Here is a 27,283-nt window from a genome sequence, read left to right on the forward strand (position 1 = left end):
TGATTTCCCATGAAACTCAGAAAAAGTTAAAGATACTTATAATCTATAAAAGCTTAATGATGGAGAAAAAGTAATTTAGAACTAATGGAAAGAAAAACAAAACAAAAAGAATGAAAATTCTGAGCTGTGAAAGTATAAACAATCATTGATGCTAAAATAGTAAAGAAATATTTTGTCATATTTGCAAACAAGGCTCATTCATAAATGTTTTGTCACATCCATGTAACAAGTTGCCCAAATGGCCAGCATACTGTATATTTTTGTTTGTTTTTTTAATTCCACGTAAAGCTACACAAGGACTATCTGCATTATCTGTCCCTAATTTAGCAGTGTACGACTAGAGGGAAGACAGCTAGTCATCACCACCCACCGCCAACTCTTGGGCTACTCTTTTACCAACGAATAGTGCGATTGACTGTCACATTATAATGCCCCATTGTCTCAAAAGGCGAGCATGTTTGGTGCAACTGATTTCAAACCCGATATTTTTCTGAAAAATCGGTTTTATCAAGTCACATAGTGAACACTCCATACAATGTTCATTTGGTTAACACAACCCATTGCACCAGTGACATTCTTATTACAAGCATAATGTGACTTGACTTTGAAATGCCAAGTATGATTATCTAAGTTACTGTTAATTATCTGTTCTGATACTCACAGTTGTTATAGAAGTTTACAAAATTTAAACCACCTTACGCTTGTGTAACATAAACTCATCTTCTGATCTAAAATAGTTCCAAGTTTGTTTGTTTTTTTTTAAGATATGTTGAACACTGATAAAACAAATACAAAATAAATAAAATACTTCTCTTTCCCCAAATTTTTCTGTAACACCATTACTAAAAACATTTGTGAGAAGTTAAGGAAAATGGAAATATTTTACTTTCTTTAATTAAAATTTTAACGTCTGTAAAAAACTACATTACTGTACTTTTTCTTAACCTTTCTTAAATGGTTAACAGTGAAGACTTTTGAATAGATATATTTTCAAGTTTATGACCAGCTGGACTTATGAAATATTTATTTTGTTAATGTAAAAACATTTTCCAATTCTTTAAACATCATTTACATTCTAAGATAAGGCTACTGAAGAAAGAGTACTCTTCAAAACAAAACTTCAGTATAATTTGCATTACATATATAAACAACTGACAAGTGTACATTCTGTCACACTGATATTAAAGAAGAATAAAGCTCTGAAGACCAGTACCTGTTATAAAAAATTTTCAGAATTGCACAATTGGTCAGCTGTGATTTTGAAATATATATTATATACTGACGCTCCCAAATTTGGCTGTTAAAAGATTTCATATTCAGTTTTTCACTTCATAATCAAATTTATGAAACAACTCTAAAGTTTATCATAATTTCTATAAATTTTAAGGCATGATTAAAAACCTTCTTAAAAACTTTCATAGCTGACTGTACTATTCTTAAAATACTAGGTATTCTGAAAGGTCAGTCATCCCTATAATCATCATAACATACAAGCCTGTACACAGACTGTTTAAAAGAGAATTCTAATATATGAGAGATCAAAAGATAATGCATTATGTACAGAGTAGAATCAACACAAAGCATGATAATGCTACAGTACAGGGGTTTGAGGACATGCTATAGTTTCAAGCCAAAAATTGCTAAAGCTTCAAAAGAATGTTGAATTACAAGCATAATTTTGTTACATCACAAAAACAGGTTGTTTAGCCAAACGTTCCCTTTTTCCATGCACATGAAATGCTTTCAATTATTAACAAATCACATAGCAAGACAAGAAATTTCAAACAATATTAAAAGGAAGCTTGAAGAGAATGTTCCTAGTCTTTGATTTACAGTAGCATGCAGTTTTCTAACATGGAAGATGAGACAAGAGAATTAGGAAAAAAAAAAAGTTGTGAAATTTCTAATAATGGTTAAAACCTTCTTACTTTTGTAATACAAACAATTCTTGAACACCATTAAACTACTTATCTAAAGATAAATGTCATAATGGAATCAAAACAATTTCCAGAGTATTTCATGCATCACTGTGTGAACATACTACAGATAAGAAACATTACCTTGGTGAAAGTAAACAAAATCTCATATGTAAACTAAGTATTATTATAAAAATGGTTTACATCACCCTAATACAAGGTTTCTCCATTTATTAATCATGGATCAGTAAACCTGAAATAAATACTTGACATACTTTTTTATATTATAATTTATATACAAGTTTTTGCTTCCCAAACAAATAACATTTTTTAAAAGTATGTCTGGAAAATAATTTCCATGTTGTTAACACAACCTCTACCATGTTTAATTTTCCCCTTTCTGGATTTCAAGTTTTACATAAAATAGTGTTCCATAGTTTTCATGTTTTGAGGTTTCTTAAGTGGAACTGTTTTGATTTCTTTCTTCCTGCGTTTTTTCTTTCCTTTAGTTAGGGTCTTGGAAAGCATTTCTGGATTAGAACAAACATGTGGTCTACCAGATACAAAACTTCCAGCAACCTCACAGGCAAATTTTGACTGTAGATCTTCAGCTACATGGAAATCTTGATGCTCCTGGCTTTCCCAGATAGGAATGTTCTTTCCACATTTACCACAATTTTCACAGAGATCTTCAGCAAGTGATGAAGAGCTTTTAACTAAAGCTAATGACTGCTCGATCATGTCTTTAGTATCTTCTGTTTTTTTATCATTTGTGAATTTATAAAAAGGCTCTACAGATGATGCTGATGATAACTGTTTTAAAGTTGATGATTCTACTTTGTTACTATATGTATCTGATAAATTAATACACTTTGTTACAGTAATCATTTCATCCTTGGAGATACTCTCTGGTTCTATTGTTACATCATTTTTAGAATGCCACTGCTCCAGGTTTCCTTCCACATTATTTTTTAAAATAGTTTCTGGTTTTCTAATTTCATAATCTATTGAGGCTTTGCCTTCCAATTTTGTGGTTGCTAACAGGTTAAATTGGGCTGATGATTCAGCCACCTCCTTACTTACTTCTTCACTGATACTCACAGTTTCATGTTCTTTTTCAAAATATTTGTCTAGGTGAGTCACTTTATCATTAGCTAAAGATTGTGCAGTGTACTTTCGTGCTTCTTTAGGCAAGTACTGTTCCACCTCTTTTCTAATACTATCTGGTAAGAAGGGTAAGACTGACAGATCAACTGATGAAGGACCTATTGGTGGAGAATGACTACACCTGAGAGATATTTTGCCCTCTGATAAGTCAGGATAAGATGTATTGAATAACTGGGGGGGATTTGGCTTTGACCTTTGCAAAGTAGCATCCACTGATGGGCAGCATGTTTCATTAACTGGTTTTGCTTCTTTCTTTGCAGATATTTCTTCTAGTTTTCTTTCAAAAAAACCCTTTTTAACTTCCTGTTTCTTGTTTTGGGTGATGTTACATTTATTTTTGTCTTTGTCTGAAGAGAACAAAAGTTTGTCAGAAACAGGATTGTCAGGTGACTCTTCTTGCTGAAAAAGCTCCTGAGAAGTTTTCTCTGGTGAACTTTTTAGTGAAACCTTTCCTCTCTGATCTCTGTCACCATCTTTAAGGTCACAGTTCACTGTTGAATTTGATGCAGAGTACTGGTCAGCAAAGTCAGATTTAACAGACTGGCAATTCAAGAATGATTTAATTATGTTAGGGGAACTATACAAAGATACAGTAGGTTTTCTGTTAACAGCAACACTAACTTCAGAGTTCCTTTCGTGATGAATTCCCTGGGTGTCTGCTACACTGATGCTCTTTTCATTGCTACTTCCAGACTGTTTAGAAGGAGAATGTTTGGCTTTAGTGGAGAAGAAACTCTCAATATTTTGCATCCCATTTTCAATGTCATCCTGAAATTTTCCTGCTGACAAGGTAATATTCAACAGAGCGGGAGACCTAGTACATACAAAGATTAACTCAGTAAAACATGCACGTCTTCAACATGTCTACTTACGTATCCACAAACAATAAACTTTACAATGTTAATCACATTCTTGCAACAAACAGCATCAGACTTAAACAAAAATGGGGATACTACTATAGTCAGAACTTTAAAGGTCATTTCTAAACATTTTCCAGCTAATATACTTAAAAAATATAGAAAATAGTAGAAGTTAATTTTTAGTATTTTACATTGAGACACGTCTTTTTAATGGATAGCTTTTTACAGTCTCGAAAAACACACAATATTTATAAGTAAAAAAACCAAAAAACTGAATATTGCATCATGCATTCAATGTATTATTATGATATATATTTTCATCTCACATTCAGAAATGGATTTGTGCTCTCACTTCAGTCATCTTAGGGAAACATTTTACTTATTTTAAAGATCACAGAAACACAGATGTATAGATATAGCTCATTTGGATATTTACTGGTTTTAGATCAAGCCAGATATTTTCAATTCACTAAGAAGTTACAATAGTCCACTCACTTTTTTTTTTATATAAATTTGAAAAATTCTTACAAAAGTAATTGCTACATATTTCTTTACTGCAGTTTCAAAACTAAAGATGTGGTAAAAATGTAGCTTGAAAAACTGACTCTTAACTGAAAATAATCAATAATCTAATATGATATATAAAAAAGGTGTTTTGTTTAATAATGGAAGTAATATTCTTTTAATTTGATCCCAATGGTTCTAGATTCAATTTCTATTACCACCAAATTTGATCACCCTTTCTTTGTTATGAAAAGCTAAAGCTATATACCACTGTTGAACTGCTAATCAGAAGGAAGGGAATTGTCTGACATCATCTACCATCACCAGTTTTCTTGTTGTACACATCATGGTTTGAGAAACTAATCAATTAATCAAACAATCCATCAACAGGACTGTCAATTGATCTATTACCAATTACCACTTGTAGTTCAGCTCTATTCCACTTATACCATACGAGAGACATGACAAAACCTAAGCAATATACATCAACTGTAGACATTTTAAACTGGAAACATCAAGACAAAGATGTTTGAAACCCAACTAGAGCATAATTTAAAGGAAGTCTAAATTATAATTTGAGGATACGGACTATCAGTACTGTTTTAGACTATGTACTTGGTATTTCAACTTGGACATTTAGTATTATTTACTAGTAGTAGTTTTGGAATGGTACAATAACATGTAACATCTATAAATTACCTGAATGTCTAGATTTGACATATTGTCTCAAATTTTTGCAAGATATGGAAAAACAACTGTTGTATAAAACACCAGATAAATTATCCATTTGGAGAATTAGTGAACTAGAGAGTTAATGTGCAAGTTGGTGAATGAGTGCATTGACCCTAAAGCGATGGGTCATGGGTGAAAGATCATGTCATCACATTTGTTGACTGGCATTAAAATGTTTTATTGAACTACTGTTTTATGAATTTAGGTTAATAAGTTTAGTACCAAATTGTAGATTATGATTCACATTCTATCATTATACATTAGTTAATTTCTTAATTTAAAGGTAAATATTAAAAGAACACACCTAAATATTGATTTAGTAAGCTGAATGTCGCATTGGCTCAACTTAGATGTTTGTGATGTCAAAAAAATAAGTGCATGGTTTCATAGAAATTAGAAACCCAAATTACCAATATTGACAAGTTATAAAATAACAGCCTCATATCTTTTAATTTGACTAAGACATCACTTATGTACTGAAAGAAACAAGTGTCCTCATTCACTTATTTCCATTTTTGAAAATGGTCCCTTATATACATTTAAATCAATATATGACATATGAATAACCAATCAACAATTTAGAATGTCCCCCTTGTGATTTTCTCAGCCACTTGAATCTGGTTAAAGGCTGCCTTGTTCTTTTAAACCAAGAATTCAAGGAAGTAGATTGTGTCTTTAGTCTGCTTCAAGTTTTTTTTTTTTTTTAAGCCTAAATACACCTTAGTTACTAAGCTTGATAAATTATAGTGAAATCCTATGATACTGATACAGTAATGTATGATTTTTGTGGTTATTCAACTATAAATATAAAAACTAAAAAAGCTGTTTTGTTTCATATCCTCCATGTGTGAAGCTTTAAAAGGCTTAGCAACCTACGTCAAGCAGCAACCGAGTTCAAACGTCATAGCTTGAAAAAGATAATTGTTTACTTTATTTACTGTTCCACATTTTAAGTAAAGTTTAATAACTTATTTCTAAATAATAATAACTTGTATACGTATATAATGTACAATATTTGAAATGTGACTGAATATTACAAAATACTAGTCCACTAAAACACAGTCAAGATAAGGTCACTTCGTAAAGACTAAAGGTCATTTTTATATTAATGGATACGGTAATACGAGAGAACGTGTACTGTGCCAATACAAATTCTGTAATATTAACCAGGCATAACTGAAAGATCAATATAATAAAAAATAATAAATACATAACGTTATGTGACTTAAGCTATTTAGAATAAACATTTGTATTTTCATATTATAATTTTTAGCTAATCTAGAAAGAAGAAAGGATAATTTATATTTCCTAATTTTTTTATGGTGGTTACAAGGTTAGTCAAATTAACAATCCCAACATAGTGACGACAGAGAAAACAACAGACAAAATATAGTCTCACTGATCACAAAGACTTGAATGTACTTAGGTTTTACAGATTACATAAATAATATCTAAGATTATTGTGATGAACAATAATTTTTTAATCATAAGATGAAAAATCACTTTGCATTTGAACTAAGAAAATAGACTAAATATTTTCATAAACAAATTTTCAATAAAAATATTTCATTGAAAAATCCAATTTTTTTATACACAAAAAATTTGCACTCTTTACTAAAAGTCTACCAAACATAGTGAAAATATACACACTGCATCAAAGTTATAGTATAAGTACTTAATGTGTATCCAAACTTGTGTACATTATATTAAGCCTGCTATGAAAGGGTTAATTAGTCAGTTGAAAGTTTATGTTATAGATACAAAAGGACATTACACAAGTGAACAACTTTAAGTTTTAACTGTTAGTTAGATCTATCAACAAACATAGATAATAGAACTTATATGTTACAGAAGAAGAAATAAATAACATGTTACAAGCAGAGTGTATTATTCTTACCAAATCACAAGACAAAAAGGCCAACTAAAGGCGCCATCAACTTCCTCCTACAGTAGTCTTAGAAGAAATGACAAGACTAATTTGACAACTGGTTACAATGTACAGAAAAAGGAAGAACAGGCTACAAGACATGTATTTGGACAGTAACTTAACAGGACATATTGTCAAAGACTTTAGACAAAAGCTTTCAAGAAATAAAAACTCTTCCCAATGAACGTAAGATAAAAGAAACTGTTATAAATGTAGGAAGCATGTAAATTACAACTAATACTGTAACGAATCAACAAAGAAATAAAACTTAAGGATCAAAAGAAGAAAATAAATGCTAACAAGAATTAATTGGATCTAAAGGGCAAAGTTCAGCTAAGAATACTCCATCTTCCCCAACTGTAAAACTGGGGAATTTGATTGGTTACTCTTTGAGGGATATCCCTGATGACCATTTGCAGAACCTATAGGTCTTGCATAACACAGATTGAAACCCACTACAGTAGAAGGAAGCTAGCTTATCAACAGTATCCATTGCTAACTTTTTGATCACTCTAATCAATTAGTGTGATTTGACTGTTACTTTTATAATCATTCATGACTTCAAAGGGTAGGATCTCCTGTTATAAACCCATCTAAGCTGAAGCTCAAGGACTACCACAGTTGGACTTTGTTGATTGATGCAAGTTGAAAATCAACAAAACCTTTATTTTTAAGTTTGACTAAAATCTAATCTTACTTTGAACACTGATAAAAAAAAACAACATTACAGCGCAACTGAATTACACTGGACAAAAAGTTATGTGGTTAACAACAGTATAATCAAAGGCTTTGCTTACCATTCTTTACTAGATGATGGAGCTGTGTTAATCTTCTGAAGAAGATTCAGAGCATCATGAGCCAATTTTTTGGTATCATAAATATGAATTGGGCAGGATCGAGATGTTAAACCTGAACCCTGGTCACCATAGCAACGAACACTGACAGTTAGGAGTTTGGCCATTCTTTTATTCTATAATGAGAATTTAATGAAATAAATAATTAAAGCATATTCACTAAGATAAATTAACCAATATCTTAAACCAGTTCTACAGAATACAAACAAGAAAACCTTCAAGGATGAAAACTTAAGTCTATTTCTGTATTACTGAGATACTACAAAAAAATCTATTTGAACTACCTTGTTTCTACTGTAAAGTATGTTTATACATCAGTGCTGTTTCTAGAATCTCTTTATACATAAATATCTAACTCGTATCTTGTAGAAAAATCTATAATGAAGTCTTACATCACTTCGATCTCTCCGCAATCGTTCATCCAGCTCTGCTGTCAGTTGCTGCAGCCAGTACTGCACCTGTTGAAAGAATGCAAGATTACTTCAGTAACATCACATATCACTAATATTTTATCCTCATGATTTCATAACTTCTTTTCAATGTTAATCCGCACTACTGATGCAATGCCCACAGTTGATTAAAAAATACTGATTAAAATTTATTTAAAAATCTTTGGAGCTTATAACTGATTGGTTTGTTTTGAATTTCGTGCAAAGCTACACAAAGGCTATCTGCACTAGCCATCCCTAATTTAGCAGTATAAGACAAAAGGGAAGGTAGCTAGTCATTGCTACTCATTGCCGACTCTTGAATTACTCTTTTACCAACAAATAGTGGGATTGACCATCACATTATAATGCTCCCACAGCTAAAAGGGTGAACATGTTTGGTGTGATGGGGATTTGAACCCGTGACTCTTGGATTATGAGTCAAGCTCCTTAAATCGCCTGGCCAGCTTATAATTGATTCCAAACATTATTATTCTTAAGCTGGTATAAATTTTTAATTTCAAGATTTATGATTATTGCAATTCTTTGAAAAAACGGTTTTGCATTTTTGAGTGTAATGAAAAATTATCTATTTATTCATATATAATGTTAGTGCTTAAAACCTAGCCATTACAATTCTAAACATAATTTATTGTTTTATTTACTGGCTTATACTTGAAGCCACTAGAATCTAAAAGAGAAATAAGATAAGTTAAGAAAGTCACTGTTTTCAAGAGAAAATATTTTTCTCACCCTGCAGCATTTTTTTTAACAAAATAAGAAAAAAATGCTGTTACCTGCACAGGCTTTAAATTCACCACCATTTAAAATGTGCAAAACTATACACACACACACACACACACACACACACACACACACACACTGTGGAATTGAATATATTAATTTTCTACATCCTTTTTGCATTTGTAAGAAAGCAAAATGGTGAATGTTATAAAAGAGCATTTTGTATGGAACATTCATGATTGTTTTTTGGACTCAGATTTAACAATCCACAAACAGAACATTCTTGACACTATTTTTAAATATTAAAAAGAGCTTCTAATATTATAGTGCAAAAATTATATACACGTTAGACTAGTGTTTTGAACTAAAAAAAAGAAATCACTACAGAACACTATACAGAGGAGAAAAAGTTAATCTTATGATTCTTAAAAAGACTTAAACTCACTAAAAGAAAAATATTTCATAAACAATGCACTGCAACATACTAATATCATGTAAACTTGCCTCTTCCTTAGTTTTCAATGATGACTTCCCTGCAAAGTTTTTACCACAACCAATTGATTTGGGAAGTTGTCTTGCTGTGACAGGCTCATTATCCAAGCCATGAGCAACTTCAAAAAGCCATGAACTGGTACAAAAAATATGAGGAAATAGAAAACAATGGTAGACATCAATGACATGAGTGAAAGAATTGTGTAATCAAACAGAAAACTCTTAATAGCAGTTACTTCTTAGCAAGAATTATACATATAGATATATATTTTGAAAAAAAAATGAACAAAATGATGATGAAAGCCCCTTTACTTCGTCAACTCTTTAAATTTCCATTCTGCTGGAATTATTTTCATGATTTCCTAATAACTGTCACCAAAACTTATAAAATTACAATTTTCTTAAATTTTTTTAAAGAACAATACTATATGGATTAGTTTTAAGCTAAAGATATTTAAATTTTATTGGACCCTGTCACAGTACAAATCAGGATTTTTGGCTAGATGCTGGCAGCATCCACTTGGGTTAAAGAGTTCAAGTAAGTCACAACAACCATGATATGGGGCTGATATGGGGCAGTAGCATTACCTTCAAACAATCTAATAGTACATTTTACTAGAGTATGAATTAAATACACACCTTCAATTTACAGTCTCTAAAATAATAATTTGACTGAATGATAAAAAATTTCTGCTTGGTGACCAATGTTATTTCTTTTATGATTTTTTTTCCCCATTTTTATAAAGAAATATTTGGAACATTTCAACAAGAAACAACTTGCTAGTTACGAGAGTTAAGCAAAAGTAATACAAATAAAGAAGGAAAATCACCAATAATTCTAAAATGACAACAATTAAAAGACAAGAAAAAGCAACTTTTAAAGCTTCCTTTAATCAAAACTGATACAAAAAACGATAACAAAGAATATATTCTGGAAGGGGGGTGGAAGTTATAATAGGTGAAAAGAAAGTGAGAGATACTGTTTGACAGCAGTTCAGTAAGTTAGGTGTAACCAAAGAAAGTGGTAGGAGTACATAGCACAAAAGAAATCTATACAAGATATTGGCCGAAATGTTTTATTTATAGCTTAAAAGTATACCACAATAGAGTTATTCTGCAGTATTTTAATTTTACACTACAACAAACAAAAATAAGTATTCAAAAAATTAGGTAACTTTACACATGTAAAATTAAAAATATTATTATATTTCTAGCTTGTTTTTCAAATTGTGCAACAACAGCTAATCTGTATTTTCCCTTACCCAGTTTTCTCACCAAAACTACGTTGAAGTTGTCTGACAGAAATATCTGAAAGTTCTCCCATTGTTTGTATTCCCAATTTTTCTTTTACTTCTTCCCCAAGTTTTCCTCCTAGGTTTCGTCTACAGAAATTAAGAAATAAAAACAGCAAGTGTAGAAGATTACATGTAAGTTTTAATCTTAATTTAACTATCTAAACAAGTCACAAAGAATGTTCAGTTTTTTTCATGCTTACAACTTGCTATTTTAAATCTTAATATCAGTACAGCAATAAAAGCAAAATAACCTCAAAAGGCTAAAATGAATAATTAAAGCAAATACTAAAGTGAAAAATATAGTTTCTTAATTTGTTTTATATTATTTTATGTTGGACACATAGCCACTTTAGTTTTCTTTTACTGAATATGTTTTAAATACTTTTTTATAAAAATAGTTTCATAAAATATGCATAATGCTAAGGATACACCTGTTTATGGAAAAGCTATTAAAGTTACATGCTCTGTTTTTTGGTTGGTTGGTTGATTTAGTTTTATGGCACAAAGCGACTAGGCTACCTGCACCAAACATTCAGTAAAAAGGTAAAAATAAATTAAATGTAGTAAAATACACAAAAGGAAATGAAGGTAAAACAAAACAACATTGAAAAACAAAAAAGCATAAAACCAATGTTAACACCTAGTTTACAATGTTAAGAGAGAAAGCTGAGTAAGAGAAGTTGTAAAGGACTTTCTTTAGTATAATGGTAATGATCATAATCCACCAGGAAGACTAACAGGTAAGTACAAGAATCACTGCCAGTCACCTGAAGTTGGCCTTTCCAGTCCTGGTTCTGGGTTATGTGTCATAATAGCCATTATCAAAAGGTAAAGTAATAAAAGTGTTAAAAGACATGCAGCAAAATTGTAATAACAACTCGCCAGGACGACTAACGGGTAGTTCAAATGGATAGTTGGCCTTTCGAATCCTGGTGTCGAGTTATTTAATATTATGGCTATTTTACAATGTCAAATTGAACAAGAGAGATTGAGACTCTTAAAAGGGAACCACAATTGAAAAGGTGTAATGAATAAATATCAAACACTTAAATGACATTAAAAAGGTAAATGGCCATTAAAAAACTAAAAACTTTATCAAGGTGGACAGTGTCACCATCACCAATAATAAATGGCATTAAAAAGATTAATGGCCATTACAAAACTAAAAACTTTATTAAGGTGGACAGCATCACCATCACCAATAACACTGTCTAACGTTATGGACAAACCCTGAGATAGAACAGGTTTAAAATTGTGCCATCGTTGAGAGTTATAACGATGGCAAGAAAGTAAAATGTGGCTCATAGTGATTTGAGTGTTACACAAACTACACACTGGTGCAACTATTCCAGATAAAAAAAAATGATGAGTTAAAAAACTGTGACCAATGCGTAGTCTAGTTAGAACAAATTCCTCCTTCCAAACCTTACGGAAGCTAGATGGCCAAAGTCCAATATAGGGTTTTATTTGGAAAAGCTTGTTGTCGTGTTGCTCACTCTAAGCTCCATTTTTTAATTTTGAGCTGTCGACCACAGGAAAGGCAACCCACCAGCAGTACCCATTTCTATCTCTTGGGCTAATTTTTACCAACAAATAATTGGATTAACCCTCACATTATCATGTCCCCATGGCTAAAAAGTTGAGCACATTCAGTGTTAAATTTTGATTCTCTGACCTATAGGTTGTAAGTCAAGCACCCAACAACTAGGACATAAGAATACAATCTTCATAAGATGTGGTAAACAGATGGGTTCTAAACTAAGGATATATTTCATCTTGTTACAGCCTTCTTTTTACTGATCATTAATGATTCAAGAAATCTAATTATTCCTCATGATTCCAGAAAAAAACCAAAAACCAAAACAAACTAAAATAGCTATAATAAAAACCAGTGAATCCTTTAATTATTAAATCCAATATTTCAGATTTCTGGATGCATTCAAATGATTGTTTGAAAAGGTAAGAAAGAGGATAACAAGAAATACCAAACCAAACCTAAGTTTCCCCACTGTAATCTTCTACATGCACAAGTAATGTTTATGGTTGTGCTACCACAATACAGTCACATCTCTCTCACACAAGCATAGTTAAATTTTGGCCACACATAATTAACTGTAGATATTTTTTAACTTTTAAATATTTGACACAGTTTATTTATTAGAACTGCCATTTTACACCTGACATAATTTAAGCCTAAATAATAAAGCAGCAGAACTTAATCTTATATTACGTAAAGTGTAGGTCAAAAAATATAACAAAACCCTTGAACATTCTATAGAAACACAGTTGTAAGTGAAATTTTTACAAGGCTGCAAAATAACATTATAAAAACAATTACAAGCACATACAAAAATGAAATTTTATATACCTCTCAACTCATACCATACATGCAATAAGAACTATTCACAATATTAATAAAAACATGTAGGTTGGTTGATTGATGTTTATTGGTGCAAAGTGACTAGGCTATCTGTGCCAAACAACTGGTAAAAAATTAAAAATAAAAGAAATATTATTAAAATATGTAAAAACAAAACAAAGTCCAATTTTATAATTAAAAACCTAGAGTTGAAAAGGTCAATGGCCCTTAAAATTTTAAAACCACAACTGAGGTGGACAATATCACCACTGCCAATGACACTGTTCAACATCAGGGATAAACCCACAGCAAAAACATATCTAAAATGGTGTTGCTTATGATTGTAACAATGGCATAACAGTAAAATGTAGGCTATTGTGACTTGAGTGTCACACAGTCCACACACTGGTGCATTTAGTCCCAGATAAAAGAAATCAATGAGTTAAAAAACTGCAACCAATGCCTAGTCCAGCCAAGACAACTTCCTTCTTCTGATCCTTACAGAAGTAAGATGATTAAGGAACAATAGAAGATCTGATGTGGAAATGCTTGTCATCACACTGTTTACTCCAATTCGATTGCCAACTGGTGCAGAGCTGAGCCTTGAATACAGGACCATAGTCCATATATGGGATAGGCAAGGCTGTGATAGCACCAGAGCAGACAGATGTAGCTGCAATGTCAGTGAGCCCATTTACATGAATACCAACGTGGCCTGATATCCAGAAAAACTGGATAGAAGTAAATGATAGTAAGAAATGGGCCAGTCTGTTTTGAATATCAATGAGAACAGGGTGAGAACTAACATGGAGCAATTCCAGGGCCAGTAGAGAGCTAAGTGAATTGGTATAAATAGTACAATTTGTGTACTGTATAGCTTTCACATGATCCAGGGCAAGAAAAATGGCATACAATTCAGACGTGGACACAGAAACTGTAGAGGGGATTCTATGTGCAACAACCAAACCACAACATACCATAGTAGATCCTACAGAATCAACTGATTTTGAACCATCTGTATAAATGGGAATGGAAGGATGGTTTAAAAGATGATTGGCAAATCGAAGATGGTACTACCAATCAGGAGTATCTACCTTCTTCAGATGACTCAAAGAAAGGTCACATTTGAGGATGGTAACAAGTCATGGTGGGATGGGTTGATCTGTGGATACAAAGGCCAAAAGGAACAATGGCAGACTGTCTATTTTGAAAAAGCATGGCCCACTGAGAAAGGAAAACATAACCTCAGATGGGATGCTGTGGCAAGGATTGAAGTTTTGAAGCATACAGTAAAAATGGCAAATGGCAGAGGTGTAGAGAAGGTTCATGAGAATCAGTGTACAAACTTTGAACTGGAAAAGTATGGAAAATCCTGTGCAGATATGACCAAATAATTGGGCTGGAGAAGAGGATGGACCCGAGGAAAAACCTGAACCGAAAGCCAAAGGAAGTGGGCTCAGGCAGTTACTGGAAGGAGTGGCAGGGACAGAGATGGACATAGACATAGATTTGTCTATCCTTTTAACTATAGAGGGCAAAAGACTCTTCAGGTATTTTGCAAATGACTCTGCTGAAGGCAAGGAGAGATCTTTCTGCATTCCCATTGTAGTAGAGGAGAGAAGTGCAGCAGCATATGTCTGAGGTGGAGTGGGGAACAATAACTTCTGAGCCTCTGGGTAGAAGACATTGTTTAGTCTTCAAGTGTTGCACCTCCTGCTCCTTGACCTAGAAAAAGAGTAAGAAGGGTGTGAACCATTACAGCTAATACAGTGCAGTTTCAGGTTACACTCATAGGCATCACGGTCTTTGCCACCACAATGGTCACATTAAAGAACCATGACATGATGTCTTTAAGTAACTGAACCATTGACACTGGAAACATTTGAGAGGGATTGGAATTACAGTTCAAATAATCTGTAGGCATCATAATTCTGATGATGTAAACATCAATATCAGAACATTAGTAGGCATCATAATTCTGATGATGTAAACATCAATATCAGAACATTAGTAGGCATCATAATTCTGATGATGTAAACATCAATATCAGAACATTAGTAGGCATCATAATTCTGATGATGTAAACATCAATATCAGAACATTAGTAGGCATCATAATCCTGATGATGTAAACATCAATATCAGAACATTAGTAGGCATCATAATCCTGATGATGTAAACATCAATATCAGAACATTAGTAGGCATCATAATCCTGATAATGTAAACATCAATATCAGAACATTAGTAGGCATCATAATCCTGATGATGTAAACATCAATATCAGAACATTAGTAGGCATCATAATCCTGATGATGTAAACATCAATATCAGAACATTAGTAGGCATCATAATTCTGATGATGTAAACATCAATATCAGAACATTAGTAGGCATCATAATTCTGATGATGTAAACATCAATATCAGAACATTAGTAGGCATCATAATTCTGATGATGTAAACATCAATATCAGAACATTAGTAGGCATCATAATCCTGATGATGTAAACATCAATATCAGAACATTAGTAGGCATCATAATTCTGATGATGTAAACATCAATATCAGAACATTAGTAGGCATCATAATTCTGATGATGTAAACATCAATATCAGAACATTAGTAGGCATCATAATCCTGATGATGTAAACATCAATATCAGAACATTAGTAGGCATCATAATCCTGATGATGTAAACATCAATATCAGAACATTAGTAGGCATCATAATTCTGATGATGTAAACATCAATATCAGAACATTAGTAGGCATCATAATCCTGATGATGTAAACATCAATATCAGAACATTAGTAGGCATCATAATTCTGATGATGTAAACATCAATATCAGAACATTAGTAGGCATCATAATTCTGATGATGTAAACATCAATATCAGAACATTAGTAGGCATCATAATTCTGATGATGTAAACATCAATATCAGAACATTAGTAGGCATCATAATTCTGATGATGTAAACATCAATATCAGAACATTAGTAGGCATAATTCTGATGATGTAAACATCAATATCAGAACATTAGTAGGCATAATTCTGATGATGTAAACATCAATATCAGAACATTAGTAGGCATCATAATTCTGATGATGTAAACATCAATATCAGAACATTACTAGGCATCATAATTCTGATGATGTAAACATCAATATCAGAACATTAGTAGGCATCATAATTCTGATGATGTAAACATCAATATCAGAACATTAGTAGGCATCATAATTCTGATGATGTAAACATCAATATCAGAACATTAGTAGGCATCATAATTCTGTTTTTGCAGAGTAGAGATTTGGTGCACTGCAGAAATGCTTTGGCTGGACAAACCAGTGAGGATCTCTGACTCAGGAATGTTCTTTAGATCCCTTTCAACTACAATTCCTCTTGAAAAATTCAAAGTTGCATGGGGAGTAACCTTGAGGTGTATAACCCCAGTGGCCTTTAGGATTTCTGGGATAAGGAATGCATAATTAGAAATTGAGGTAGGGTCTGATTGTGATGGTGACTGTAAAACAGAGTTGTCCATGCATGGTCTTTTCTGATAATTTGTTTTTTTTTCCATTTTTATTTATTTTTTCTTGAATGGGGGGTATCCATAATAAAGGCAATACATTTCAGTGCCCATTGACCCCACCCACCATGAAGCTCTACAAGGGGATGAACCACACTACCAAACAAGGACACTGCAGCAACATCAGAGTTTCATGAGCACTATACCCAAAGAGCAGCATCAGAAACAATGTCCACAACACCCATTAAGAGCATTCAACATTGGTACTCAGTTGACCCTAGTGCAAGTCGGCCAGCCGACTGACCCTGGTGGAAGAAAACCCCAAGGCCACCTGTCTTCATGAATTCAAGACTAAAGTGGTGTGTTACAGTTAGACCTCTCAAACACCAGGATCTTTTCCACCCCTTCACGGGTCACCAGACACGATGAACAACTGGGTAGATGTTTAAATCCCACTGGATGTAAATTGAAAGTATGGAACCTTCTCTGGGAGGTCCCCTCTCCAAGTACAGGAATCCACCTTGAGGGAAAAACATGTAGGTTCAAGAAGTCTTGAAATGAAAGAAAAACCTTAGAACTATAACTCAAGCACATTTGAACGATGGACCTTTCTTCTTCAGGGGCAATCTGGGAATAAATTTGCCATTGAAGAAGAAAGGTGCACAACAATAACTATTGATCCATGTTTACAGATGAATCTTAATTGTTACATATTTATTTTTACACATCAGTGGTTTATATACACTCGAACACACACATATACATATTAGTATCTTAAAAACTGTTCCTTACACCTTGTGAACTGGAAGTTCTCTGTAAAGAAGTAAAACTGAATCCTGAGGAAATATAGTCTGTTGCTGTGGTTTGTGGAGTCCACATGACAATTTGGCCAACATCTGAAAAATCGATACAAATATGAAAGTTATAAAATAATACATAATAAAAATTTGCTCTGCAAACCTTTTTACAACCTGTAATGTAGAATGCATTTTTGTTTTCCTTGCAATGCATGAATCCTGTACATTATATAAAACTACTATTTTTTCTCACCAACACAAAACTTACAGTAAACACAAAATTAAAAATTTCTACAAGTTGTAACTAAAACTCACTCTTTTATCTATTAATATCACACATAAATAAGATTATCAAAACATTACATCTACCAACATCCCAAAGTTAACAAATACCAGCTGACCTAAAGATAACTCTTTATATCAATGTACATACTGAAATAAACTTACAACATCATGATTATCATAAAACACACACCATTAAATACACTATTTCATACATCTAAGCATTTGAATCATTACCTTTAATATTCATGCTCCAATTATCCAGGAAAAAAAATTCCTGAAACACATCTTTTTACATAGCTTAACCCAGGGTTTCCCAACCTTTTGGCACTCGCGACTTGAAAATGTAATTGATGAAATAAAATTAATGTTATCCCAAGCTACTTCTAACAAGGCTACGCGACTCCCCTGCCAAGGCTTCGTGACCCAGGGGGTCGCGACCCACCGGTTGGGAACCCCTGGCTTAACCCTTCCTAAACCAGGAAGGTGTCACTGATACCGCTTAATCCTTTCACTCCTATCCAGTTTCAACTTATAAAAATGCATATCACTTGACAAAGTCTTCAATCATTTTTTTTTTATTTTGTTAAATTCCCTAAATTATTTTGTTAGAAACTGTTTCAGAAAATTTATACAAAATACTTTATTTGATTTTAGAATTAAATATACTACTAATCAAACAGTCTCATTTCATATATCCATTCAGTTTGAACTTGATTTATATTCATAAAGATATGTCTTTTTAATAGTTTATGTTGCTGCAGTAGTTACTACTTCCAACTATAAATCAAAAGCATTATGGTGAAAAACTAATGAAGATTTAGTGATGAACAAAGATTTACCTTTCACAACAGTACCACCATTACTTTTGGCAGGCTAGGTAACAATATTCTTGATAAGATAACTTTACAGCTAATAAATAGTTTATTTTCTATGAATAATAAGATATATTATTTGCACCTATCATTTGAATAGAACAAACTTCACAATAACATTCATACGTATGGAGTTAGATCACTGGAATATTTTGTCACTGCCTTCTGTACTAGCTAAACGTAACTAGGCTTTAATGTCTAAAGTTTTATGAAAATAAGTTTTCATACCTGTTAAGTTTGAAATTATATTATTTGTGCCTATCATTTAAATATAACAAACTTCACAATAACATTCATACATAACGAGTTAAGTCACTAGAATATTTTGTTACTGCCTTCTATACTAGCTAAACCTAACTAAGCTTTAATGTCTGAAGTTTTGTCGTAAACACGTTTTTGTACCTTTAAAGATATAAAATTTTCGAAGAAAACATTTTCAGGAACAAAAAATATAAAACATTTCAAGATTTTTGGTTTTTCCTGACTCTTCCAACTTTCATTTGTTCATCTCTGCAGAAGTTCCATCTAGTCAGAATTCACAAATTATTGTTTAAACTACTTTACTTATTCTACATTGATATAAACAACTAACAATCTGCTCTCTTCAACAGCATATTTATTTTCATTACAGTTACACAAATGATTATCAGCAATCTTTCCCCAACAGGGAATCAAACTCTATCTATCCAATAATATTTAAAATTTGCCTGTAACTATTTTCAAATGTTTGCTTCATTAACAATTACTTAGACCAGGCAATGTGACATTCTAAAAGTGTGGGAACAGTAATTTGAGATCTGTAATAATAAGTCTCTACTGTCTTTATGTTTGTTTGGCTATTGTCATAATTTCTCAGAATATTCAGATCACACTAGCACCATTCATAACACTTACACATGTCCAAAGCAACACTACACACATATTAATAAATAAAGAAAATGAACAGTATATGTTGATACCCAGTTCTAATGACCTGGTTTAAAACATAGTGTGACAAAGTTACATGGTTACAGCAACATTTAACATACAGTATAATGTTCTGAGGTCTTCAAGTTTTTGAATGGGATTTGTGAAACTGATGACCTAGAAGTCATGGACTTCCTGCCTGTTTTTGCAAATTTCTGAAAGGCTGATAACCCTTTATCTTCATCAACATATAAATACTGGATCTGATTTTCTCTGATATCCTATTTTTAACTGATATTAACATTTGAAAGTGCAAGGTTCCCCAAATGGATCAGATCCTGTTCAACACATGCAATGGTGCAGGAAGAGATGAAGAATATCAGCCACTTTGTCCAATACATAAAGAATGAACAACCCTTTCCATCACATTAATAGAAAGATTATAAACATAGATAACATCAAAGTGTTGTGATTATATAAACTATATTAGACAGCCTTAATAATCAATGGCCATTTCTTGACACTCAGATTTCTACAGATAGTGTAAATCAGTTAAGTATGTTGTGTTGAGTATTCAAGTTACAACTTGCTCATAACAACTTCTTTGATGTTGTATTTCATCTGTTTCTTATTGCATGTGCAAAGTGAGAATTTACTGCTTGTACCAGTGACTGGAGAACACATCATCATCAAGAATATCATAATAAAGTCCCTTAAGACTTAAAACATTTGGTTAAACACACAAGGTAAGTAGTTTTAACAAATATATTATTAAATAGGAAGAATTCCTGAATGAGCAAAAGAGAAGAAAAAAAAAAGACTTGTCCATTTATAATCCATCAGAAGTTAACTTACTGTCATAAAATGGAATATTTTTAATACTGAACATCAACTTTAATGTCAGTGGAGTTGTTTTAGACTAAGTGTTAAAAAGCCCACTAATCAAGGTTTATTTTGCTAATATGAAAGATAAAGGGATCTTTCTTCAAAAGCTAGAGTGATGCTGTTTCTTTATGTCCCTAATGGCTAGACTAAAAAAAATTATTATTTAATTCATGACTCAGGTTTACCCTATTTATAAAAACTAATTATTTCATATACTTCTAGAAGTTTCTTGAAAGACAAAAGTGAACAAATATAGCAAAGCCTTACATGTGTGTATCATCTTTACCCAATCAATTAATTTAGACTATAAATCAACAAAAATTGAAACAGGGTCACATATTAAAAAACAAAAAGTATACTAATTATCAAAAAACAAGACAAAACTTTAGAAGATATCCCCAGAAAAAACACTGAAAGCTGTTGGGAATATCCTGTTTCTCTAGAAATCTTCCAAATCACATAATAAAAATCAACTGTGTACCAGCAAAGATACTCGCATTCAGATCCTTTAACTCTTAATATCCTAAACTCTATTACCAATCATTATCCACAGTCAGTCGTGGGGAAGGTAATTAGTCATTATGATTCTTAAGTAAAAAAAAATAATTTGTTAAAAATTAAACTATTCTATCTGCTCACATTTCAAGCACATTGTTTGCTTAAAATAACTGTAGTTAAACCTATCACTAGGAGTCATGGGTCAAAGGCCATGCCATATCACATTTGTTGATTCACATTCAAAAGTTTATTGAAATACTATTTTATGAATCTGTGTCAATAAGTTTGGTAAAACAATTGTAGATTATAATTCAAATTCTAGTATCATCCATTAGTAATTCCTTAACTTAAAAGTAAATATTAAAAAAACACCTAAATATTCATATTTGTATGTCATGGAATGTTGAAAGCAACATTGCATTGATTCAAATTAGATGTTTGTGATGTCAAAATGTAAAGTCTAAAGCTAAAGTCTAAATTAAGAACTCAGATTACCAATACTGAGAAGCTAGAATATCAAACAAGAACCTTCTATCTTTTCTATTTGCAGAAATGTTGCTCATGTGTTGAATAAGTCGGCCCTTCTGTCACCCCTTTCGATTACTAAAAACGGTCCATTATATGTACTTATTTCTGTCTGTGGCATGTGAATAATCAATTGCAAGCTGAGAATATCCCCATAGTGGCTTTCTCAACATCTTCAAATGTTATGATATCAAATCAACCTTTTGTTACAAATGTTAAAGCTGGTAAGCTGAATCTTTAGTCTGCTTAAATTTTTTTATTTTTTTTTTATACCAAAAATATAGCTCAATTACTTAGCTTGATAAATTATGCTGGAATTCTACAGTATTAATAGAGTAATTTAGGAGTTTTTGGCCATTTTAAATGTATATATAAAACTAAAATAAAGTTATTTTGTTTACATCCTCTAATAACCTGCAAAATTGTGTATACATAATCAAAAATTATAGTATAATTACTTTCGTAGTTACAAGCTGGATGGAATCCACCAAATCCCTTGACACTTGGGAGCAATTAAAATAACAGAAAATATATAACTGCCCATAATAATGAAATTATTCATTGAATATCACTTGTTACCTTATTATGAGCAATTCCAGCAGAACAATGAAAACCTGTCTCAGATAGGACTGCAGCTCTCATTTCCTCTACAATAACAGCTGCTACTGCCAGTCGTTGTTCTGGTGAAAATTTCCCTGTTGCACTACGAATGTGGTCTAACCAGCAATTGAGACCCATTTCTCTTGGGCCTATAGCCATGGAAATACAAGTACCTTTTAGTTGTTATTAATAAATAAAAGTAAAAAATATACTAAATAAAACAGTCAATGTTCACAAAAATATAAATATGATGCTCACAATGTAATAAGTGATAAACAGTACTTACATTATAAGATGACAGGTAATGTTACCAGAATAGCAATTACCAATCAGTATATTTACCTCTATCCATATTTATGTACATAGATGAGAATTGCAAAATGACTTAAGTTACACTTCCAAACAATTACCATTATTATTACTGATCAATCCAATCACTATAAACCTCCCTTTTAAACTCTGTGGTTATTCTGTAATGAATAAAACATGGCAAATAACAAAAATTACCACATAAATAAAGTGACTGTTTTTTTTTTTTTTTTATCAAGATGGGCTTCTCTAACTTTCAGGACTGATGTTGTTTTTTGAAATAATCCAATCATCACCTTTCCCTATAAATAACATTATCATAAATTTTATTCTTATAAGTCCATGTTTAAAATTGAATTTGTTTAAGGGGAACTTGAAATACAAGTTATACATCATGGTACTTTTAAGTGATTTCATATATTCTTCCACAAAACAAATAACCTATAAAGGTATTTTTATGCCAAGGAAAAGTGATTAAGTTTATTTTACATTATAATATAAATTCAACAGTGCAGCATTACCCTTAAGGTAGATAACATCCAACCAGATGTTAAAAATCTAAAATTTATGTCTTAATTATACAAATATTTTTTTCCTATTGAAATTCTTACATGTCACTTCATCTGAGCCACAGTCAGTCAGTAGCATCCCAACCAACAACGAAAGTTTTTGGTAACATTGAAACTGTCACGTTAAATCCATCCTTTTCAAGTCTTTGTTCCACAGCACCAGTCAAGTCAAGGTATGCTTCATCAATACTGGCTCTCTCCACACAGTCACTGAAGTTACACAATACTGACATAACTTCCGCTCCAGCATTTCTATACCTATTTACCATTAGAACATAAGCAGGATGACAAATGCATAAACAGATAGATCCCACTTCATTAAAAAAAACCTACAACAATTTACTTACTCTATTTTGATATTTATACACTAAAACAATGTTATAACTTTAAACTACAGAGATTTTATAGAAATAATGAAATACTGGTTGGATGATTTCGTGTTTTATGGCACAAATCAGCTAGGCTATCTGTGCCAAACATCTGGTAAAAATTTAAATTAAAGTAAATTCAGTAAAATTCATAAAAGGAAATTAAGGTAAAACAAAACAAAGTTTAAAAAAACAAATAGCATAAAACCAATTTTTACATCTAGTCTACAGCAGTAAGAGAAAAACTACAGTAATACAAGTTAAGAACTTTCTGTAGCATAACTGTAATTATCATTACTGACCAGGAAGACTAACAGATAAGTACAAAACCCACTGTCAGTCACCTGAAGTTGGAATAATGAAATATAAAAATTAAAATAGAAACAGGTTGTAAAGTCTGATATTTAGATGTATAAATAAAAAGATAAGCCACTGGGAAAATTTCTAATGAGTGGAAGATTATTAAAACAATTCTATTTTAAAAAAATAAATGTATACACAAGATCTGGAAAACAAATACAAGATGTTAGAATTTATTCTCTGCATAGTTTTAGGAAAGCAGGTTCTATTATTTGACTTCCAAGAAGCATATGATGAGGTGGCTCTCATAAGAGATTTAGTAAATTGTGCTTGTGAAATTTTTAAAAAAATACAGGACAGAATACTGAATTAGTACTAGAAAGTAGAGTATACACACTTGGACTTCATTTTTTAATTGGAAGAACACAACCCAGTAGAGTCCTTCATTTTTTATTGGAAGAACACAAGCTAGAGGACTCCTTCATTTTTTAATTGGAAGAACAACAACCAAGTGGACTCCTTCATTTTTTAGTTGGAAGAACACAAGCCAGAGATGTCCATCATTTTTTAACTCGAAGAACACAACCCAGTAGAGTCCTTCAGGTTTGTTGGTCATTATTTATAACAACAATTTGGACAGCTGTTTGTGAATTTTTGTTGTTCATTATTTGCAACAAACATTTGAATAATTTTTGGATGAGCATTATTTAGAATACTGTTCATCCACAATCTTGTTTGGGTTAGAAACTGAAGATGTGGTATAGGTAATATAATTTAACCCTCAAACAGCAGGGAAGCTGTAGGTAACAGCATAAACTGATAATAGCTGTCGTTTAAGGGTAAATGGAGAGCAGAGTTCTCCATCTGTCTAATGTTACAAGTTGTTGAGAGGAACTGGCCAAATCCATTTCAACGAAATTTAATGGAAAAACTAAAATGGATCTCTAAAATATTAAGTTTAAATAAATAATATAAGTATATAAATGGTTTGAGTTTAAAATGCATTTAAATGTTTATTACATGAAGTTGAATCCAAAAATAATTAGCATGTAATATGCAAATACTTTATAAAATATATAACAATTTAATAGGTACATGGATGTGAGGGGCTATATCTTAATTTCTTCATGTTTCAATTAGTTGTTTTAGTGCATGAAGGGTAAACAATATTTAGCCATATTAAAGCAATTTTTAATGAAAATGGAAATAAGCAAGCAACTTAAGCTTCATACAGGTACAGAAGAAAATATACTCAAGATATATAATCTGTAAATATATTACTTACTATTCATTTAAATAAATACTTCCTCTTCAAAGAAAACATTTAACATGAATTTTCTATCAAATTTTAGTTCCTACAATAAAAGTCTTCTATCTGTTCAATCAGTTGCAATGTTCTTTTACACCATAAACACTGAATATGAAACTTAAATATTTAGAATTTACTTTAATGCAATAAAAATATTTTAAGTTTCTAACCTGTATGAATATTGCTAAAAAAAATTATATATTTTAAGTGGTCAAAAAGTAAATACTCAAAATATTTCTGTCAAGACATTTTGGGATACTTTCTTAGGTGTTCTCTGTATAGCTTGTTTTGATTGGTTTTGAATTTCGTGCAAAGCTACTCAAGGGCTATCTGTGCTAGCTGTCCCTAATTTAGCAGTGTAAGACTAGAGGGCCACCTCTTGGGCTACTCTTTTACCAATGAATAGTGGGATTGACCATCATATTATAACACCCCCACAGCTGAAATGGCGAGCATCTTTGGTGTGATGGGGATTCAAACATGCAACACTCAGATTATGAGTTGAGGGCCTTAACCACCTGACCATGTCAGGCCAGCATGTTTTGATCAGAAGCTAATAGTTTTCACCATCTTCTATCTGATGTTCACTTTTCAACATATACAGAATGTTTCTATATTCAAATATTGCTTTCATATAAAAAATAGTACACATTCATTCTTTTTAAATGTTCCACCTAAAAATATACTAGTATTTACCTAATACACTACATTACAAATGCATACACTAGAAATATAATAGTAAATATTTCTTTACTCAGGAAATTGACTCTACAAACTAAACAATCATCCAAGACTACTTTATAATTTACAGATGGCAAACAAATGTACTTAGTTTCTACCTTGTAAGATCTGCTTTACCACGAACCTCAGGTACACGAAAAAGATGAAGATCAGGGCATATTGACTTTGCAGCATCTCCACGCATATTTCGGGTGACACCAAATGCTCGAGCTTCATAATTCACAGCAATCAGACTAAATTTAGAGATGTTTTCTTTAGTACACAGTCTTATAAAATTGATCTTTTATCAATAAACTAATTTTTTTCATTAAATGTCAAGTATCCATTTAAAAAGTTATCTTTTCCATTGTATTTACATTATTAAGATATTTATAGTTAAATTTTGAGATAAATAGTAAACATAATATTCTGACTTACAAGTTTAAATTAGATTTACAGAAACAGTCTCATACAAAACTTTACAGTATATAAAGTAATTTACGTGTTTTTTAATATTGAAAATCACCTTTCTCCTGATTTTTTAAACTTCTAACATGAGCTGTAAAAATTCATTAACCTGGAAAACCCTTTTGAAAATGGCAGGCTGTAACTTAAACCAATTAGTTTCTGTTGAGTTATCAGTAAACATGTTTCAAGGTAGAGTAAAATCCTTTTAACTATCTATTTTAGTGTGTTGACAAGTGTTTCAATTTTTTTAAGGATAAATATGTTTTTCAAAACAAGTTTAACTAAAAAGATTCATATAGAACTTCTAAAGAGAAATTTATCAGTCAAAAACTAAAGTAAAACCATTTAAAACATGGTCTGTATTTTCCAGAATTGATAAAAAGCTTGTTAGATACAAACTATTTATTAATTCGTATTTCAAAGAACCCATAATTGAAAATAAAATGTTATACCAACTATATTTGTACAAGTTACATTTGCCACACCCTTTATACCGGACTCATGAGAATGTTTGAAATACAGCAGATATACATAATAATACATTAACTTTTATGTACAGCAACTGTTAATGTGTGAATGTATATATATTATTTTACTTACCCTCCACCCTGCCATGTGTTATACTGAGCAACAACACACGGTTTTCCTTGATATGCGGGATTAAGTCTCTCTTCTACCTGGACATAGAAACAGTCCATATCCACAAGAACAATGACTCTGTCCGTCATTTTTTGTTGAATATTTTACTTTGAGGTTTTGAATATTTAAAGTTTAAATAATTAATAAAATTAACATATTACCTTAGTCTTTGTATTTAATGAAGTTAGTTTTAATAACTTAAAAAAAAGTTAATTTGTTGAAACGACCAAGGCAATAAACTTTGTTTTGTTTTCGTCTAAATTTGCATTCCAGGAGCGATAACTTTAAAGGCAGTCAAAATCTAACATTATACAAGTTACACACCTTAATAGAAACTTTGAAAACCGTTAACGGAAAGAAGTCTCAACATCAAGTTACAAATCGACAACAAGTTTCATCTTGAATTCTGAACGCTCCAAACCTCATA

The 27,283-nt window shown here is 31.6% G+C and overlaps 1 protein-coding gene across 2 annotated transcripts; it reads right to left on the bottom strand.

Moving 5' to 3' along the window:
• Window positions 1–1,007: 1,007 nt before the first annotated feature.
• LOC143229176 (uncharacterized) lies at window positions 1,008–27,283 on the bottom strand. 2 transcript variants are annotated; one of them, XM_076461113.1, is made up of 10 exons: window positions 27,181–27,283; window positions 25,869–26,003; window positions 23,095–23,310; window positions 22,154–22,323; window positions 17,599–17,702; window positions 10,887–11,006; window positions 9,637–9,760; window positions 8,353–8,418; window positions 7,904–8,076; window positions 1,008–3,897 (listed from the first exon to the last, which is right to left on the bottom strand). In XM_076461113.1, the coding sequence occupies exons 3-10, from the start codon at window positions 23,129–23,131 to the stop codon at window positions 2,331–2,333; spliced, it is 2,361 nt and encodes a 786-aa protein (XP_076317228.1). In that variant the 5' UTR covers window positions 23,132–23,310; window positions 25,869–26,003; window positions 27,181–27,283; the 3' UTR covers window positions 1,008–2,330. The 2 variants fall into 2 exon arrangements, with proteins under 2 accessions (XP_076317228.1, XP_076317217.1); XM_076461102.1 differs by having other exon boundaries at window positions 26,818–27,278.

Source organism: Tachypleus tridentatus, chromosome 1, assembly GCF_004210375.1.
Source record: "Tachypleus tridentatus isolate NWPU-2018 chromosome 1, ASM421037v1, whole genome shotgun sequence".
Lineage (NCBI taxonomy): Eukaryota > Metazoa > Arthropoda > Merostomata > Xiphosura > Limulidae > Tachypleus > Tachypleus tridentatus.

Excerpts from the sequence above, each read along its gene's own strand:
- LOC143229176 (XM_076461113.1), bottom strand. The coding sequence starts at position 23,131 with ATGCTACTGACTGACTGTGGCTCAGATGAAGTGACAT. Across the intron at positions 8,419-9,636 it reads CATTGAAAACTAAGGAAGAG|GTGCAGTACTGGCTGCAGCA; the intron begins GCAAGTTTACAT and ends TTCTTTCAACAG. Across the intron at positions 8,077-8,352 it reads TGCGGAGAGATCGAAGTGAT|AATAAAAGAATGGCCAAACT; the intron begins GTAAGACTTCAT and ends TTCTCATTATAG.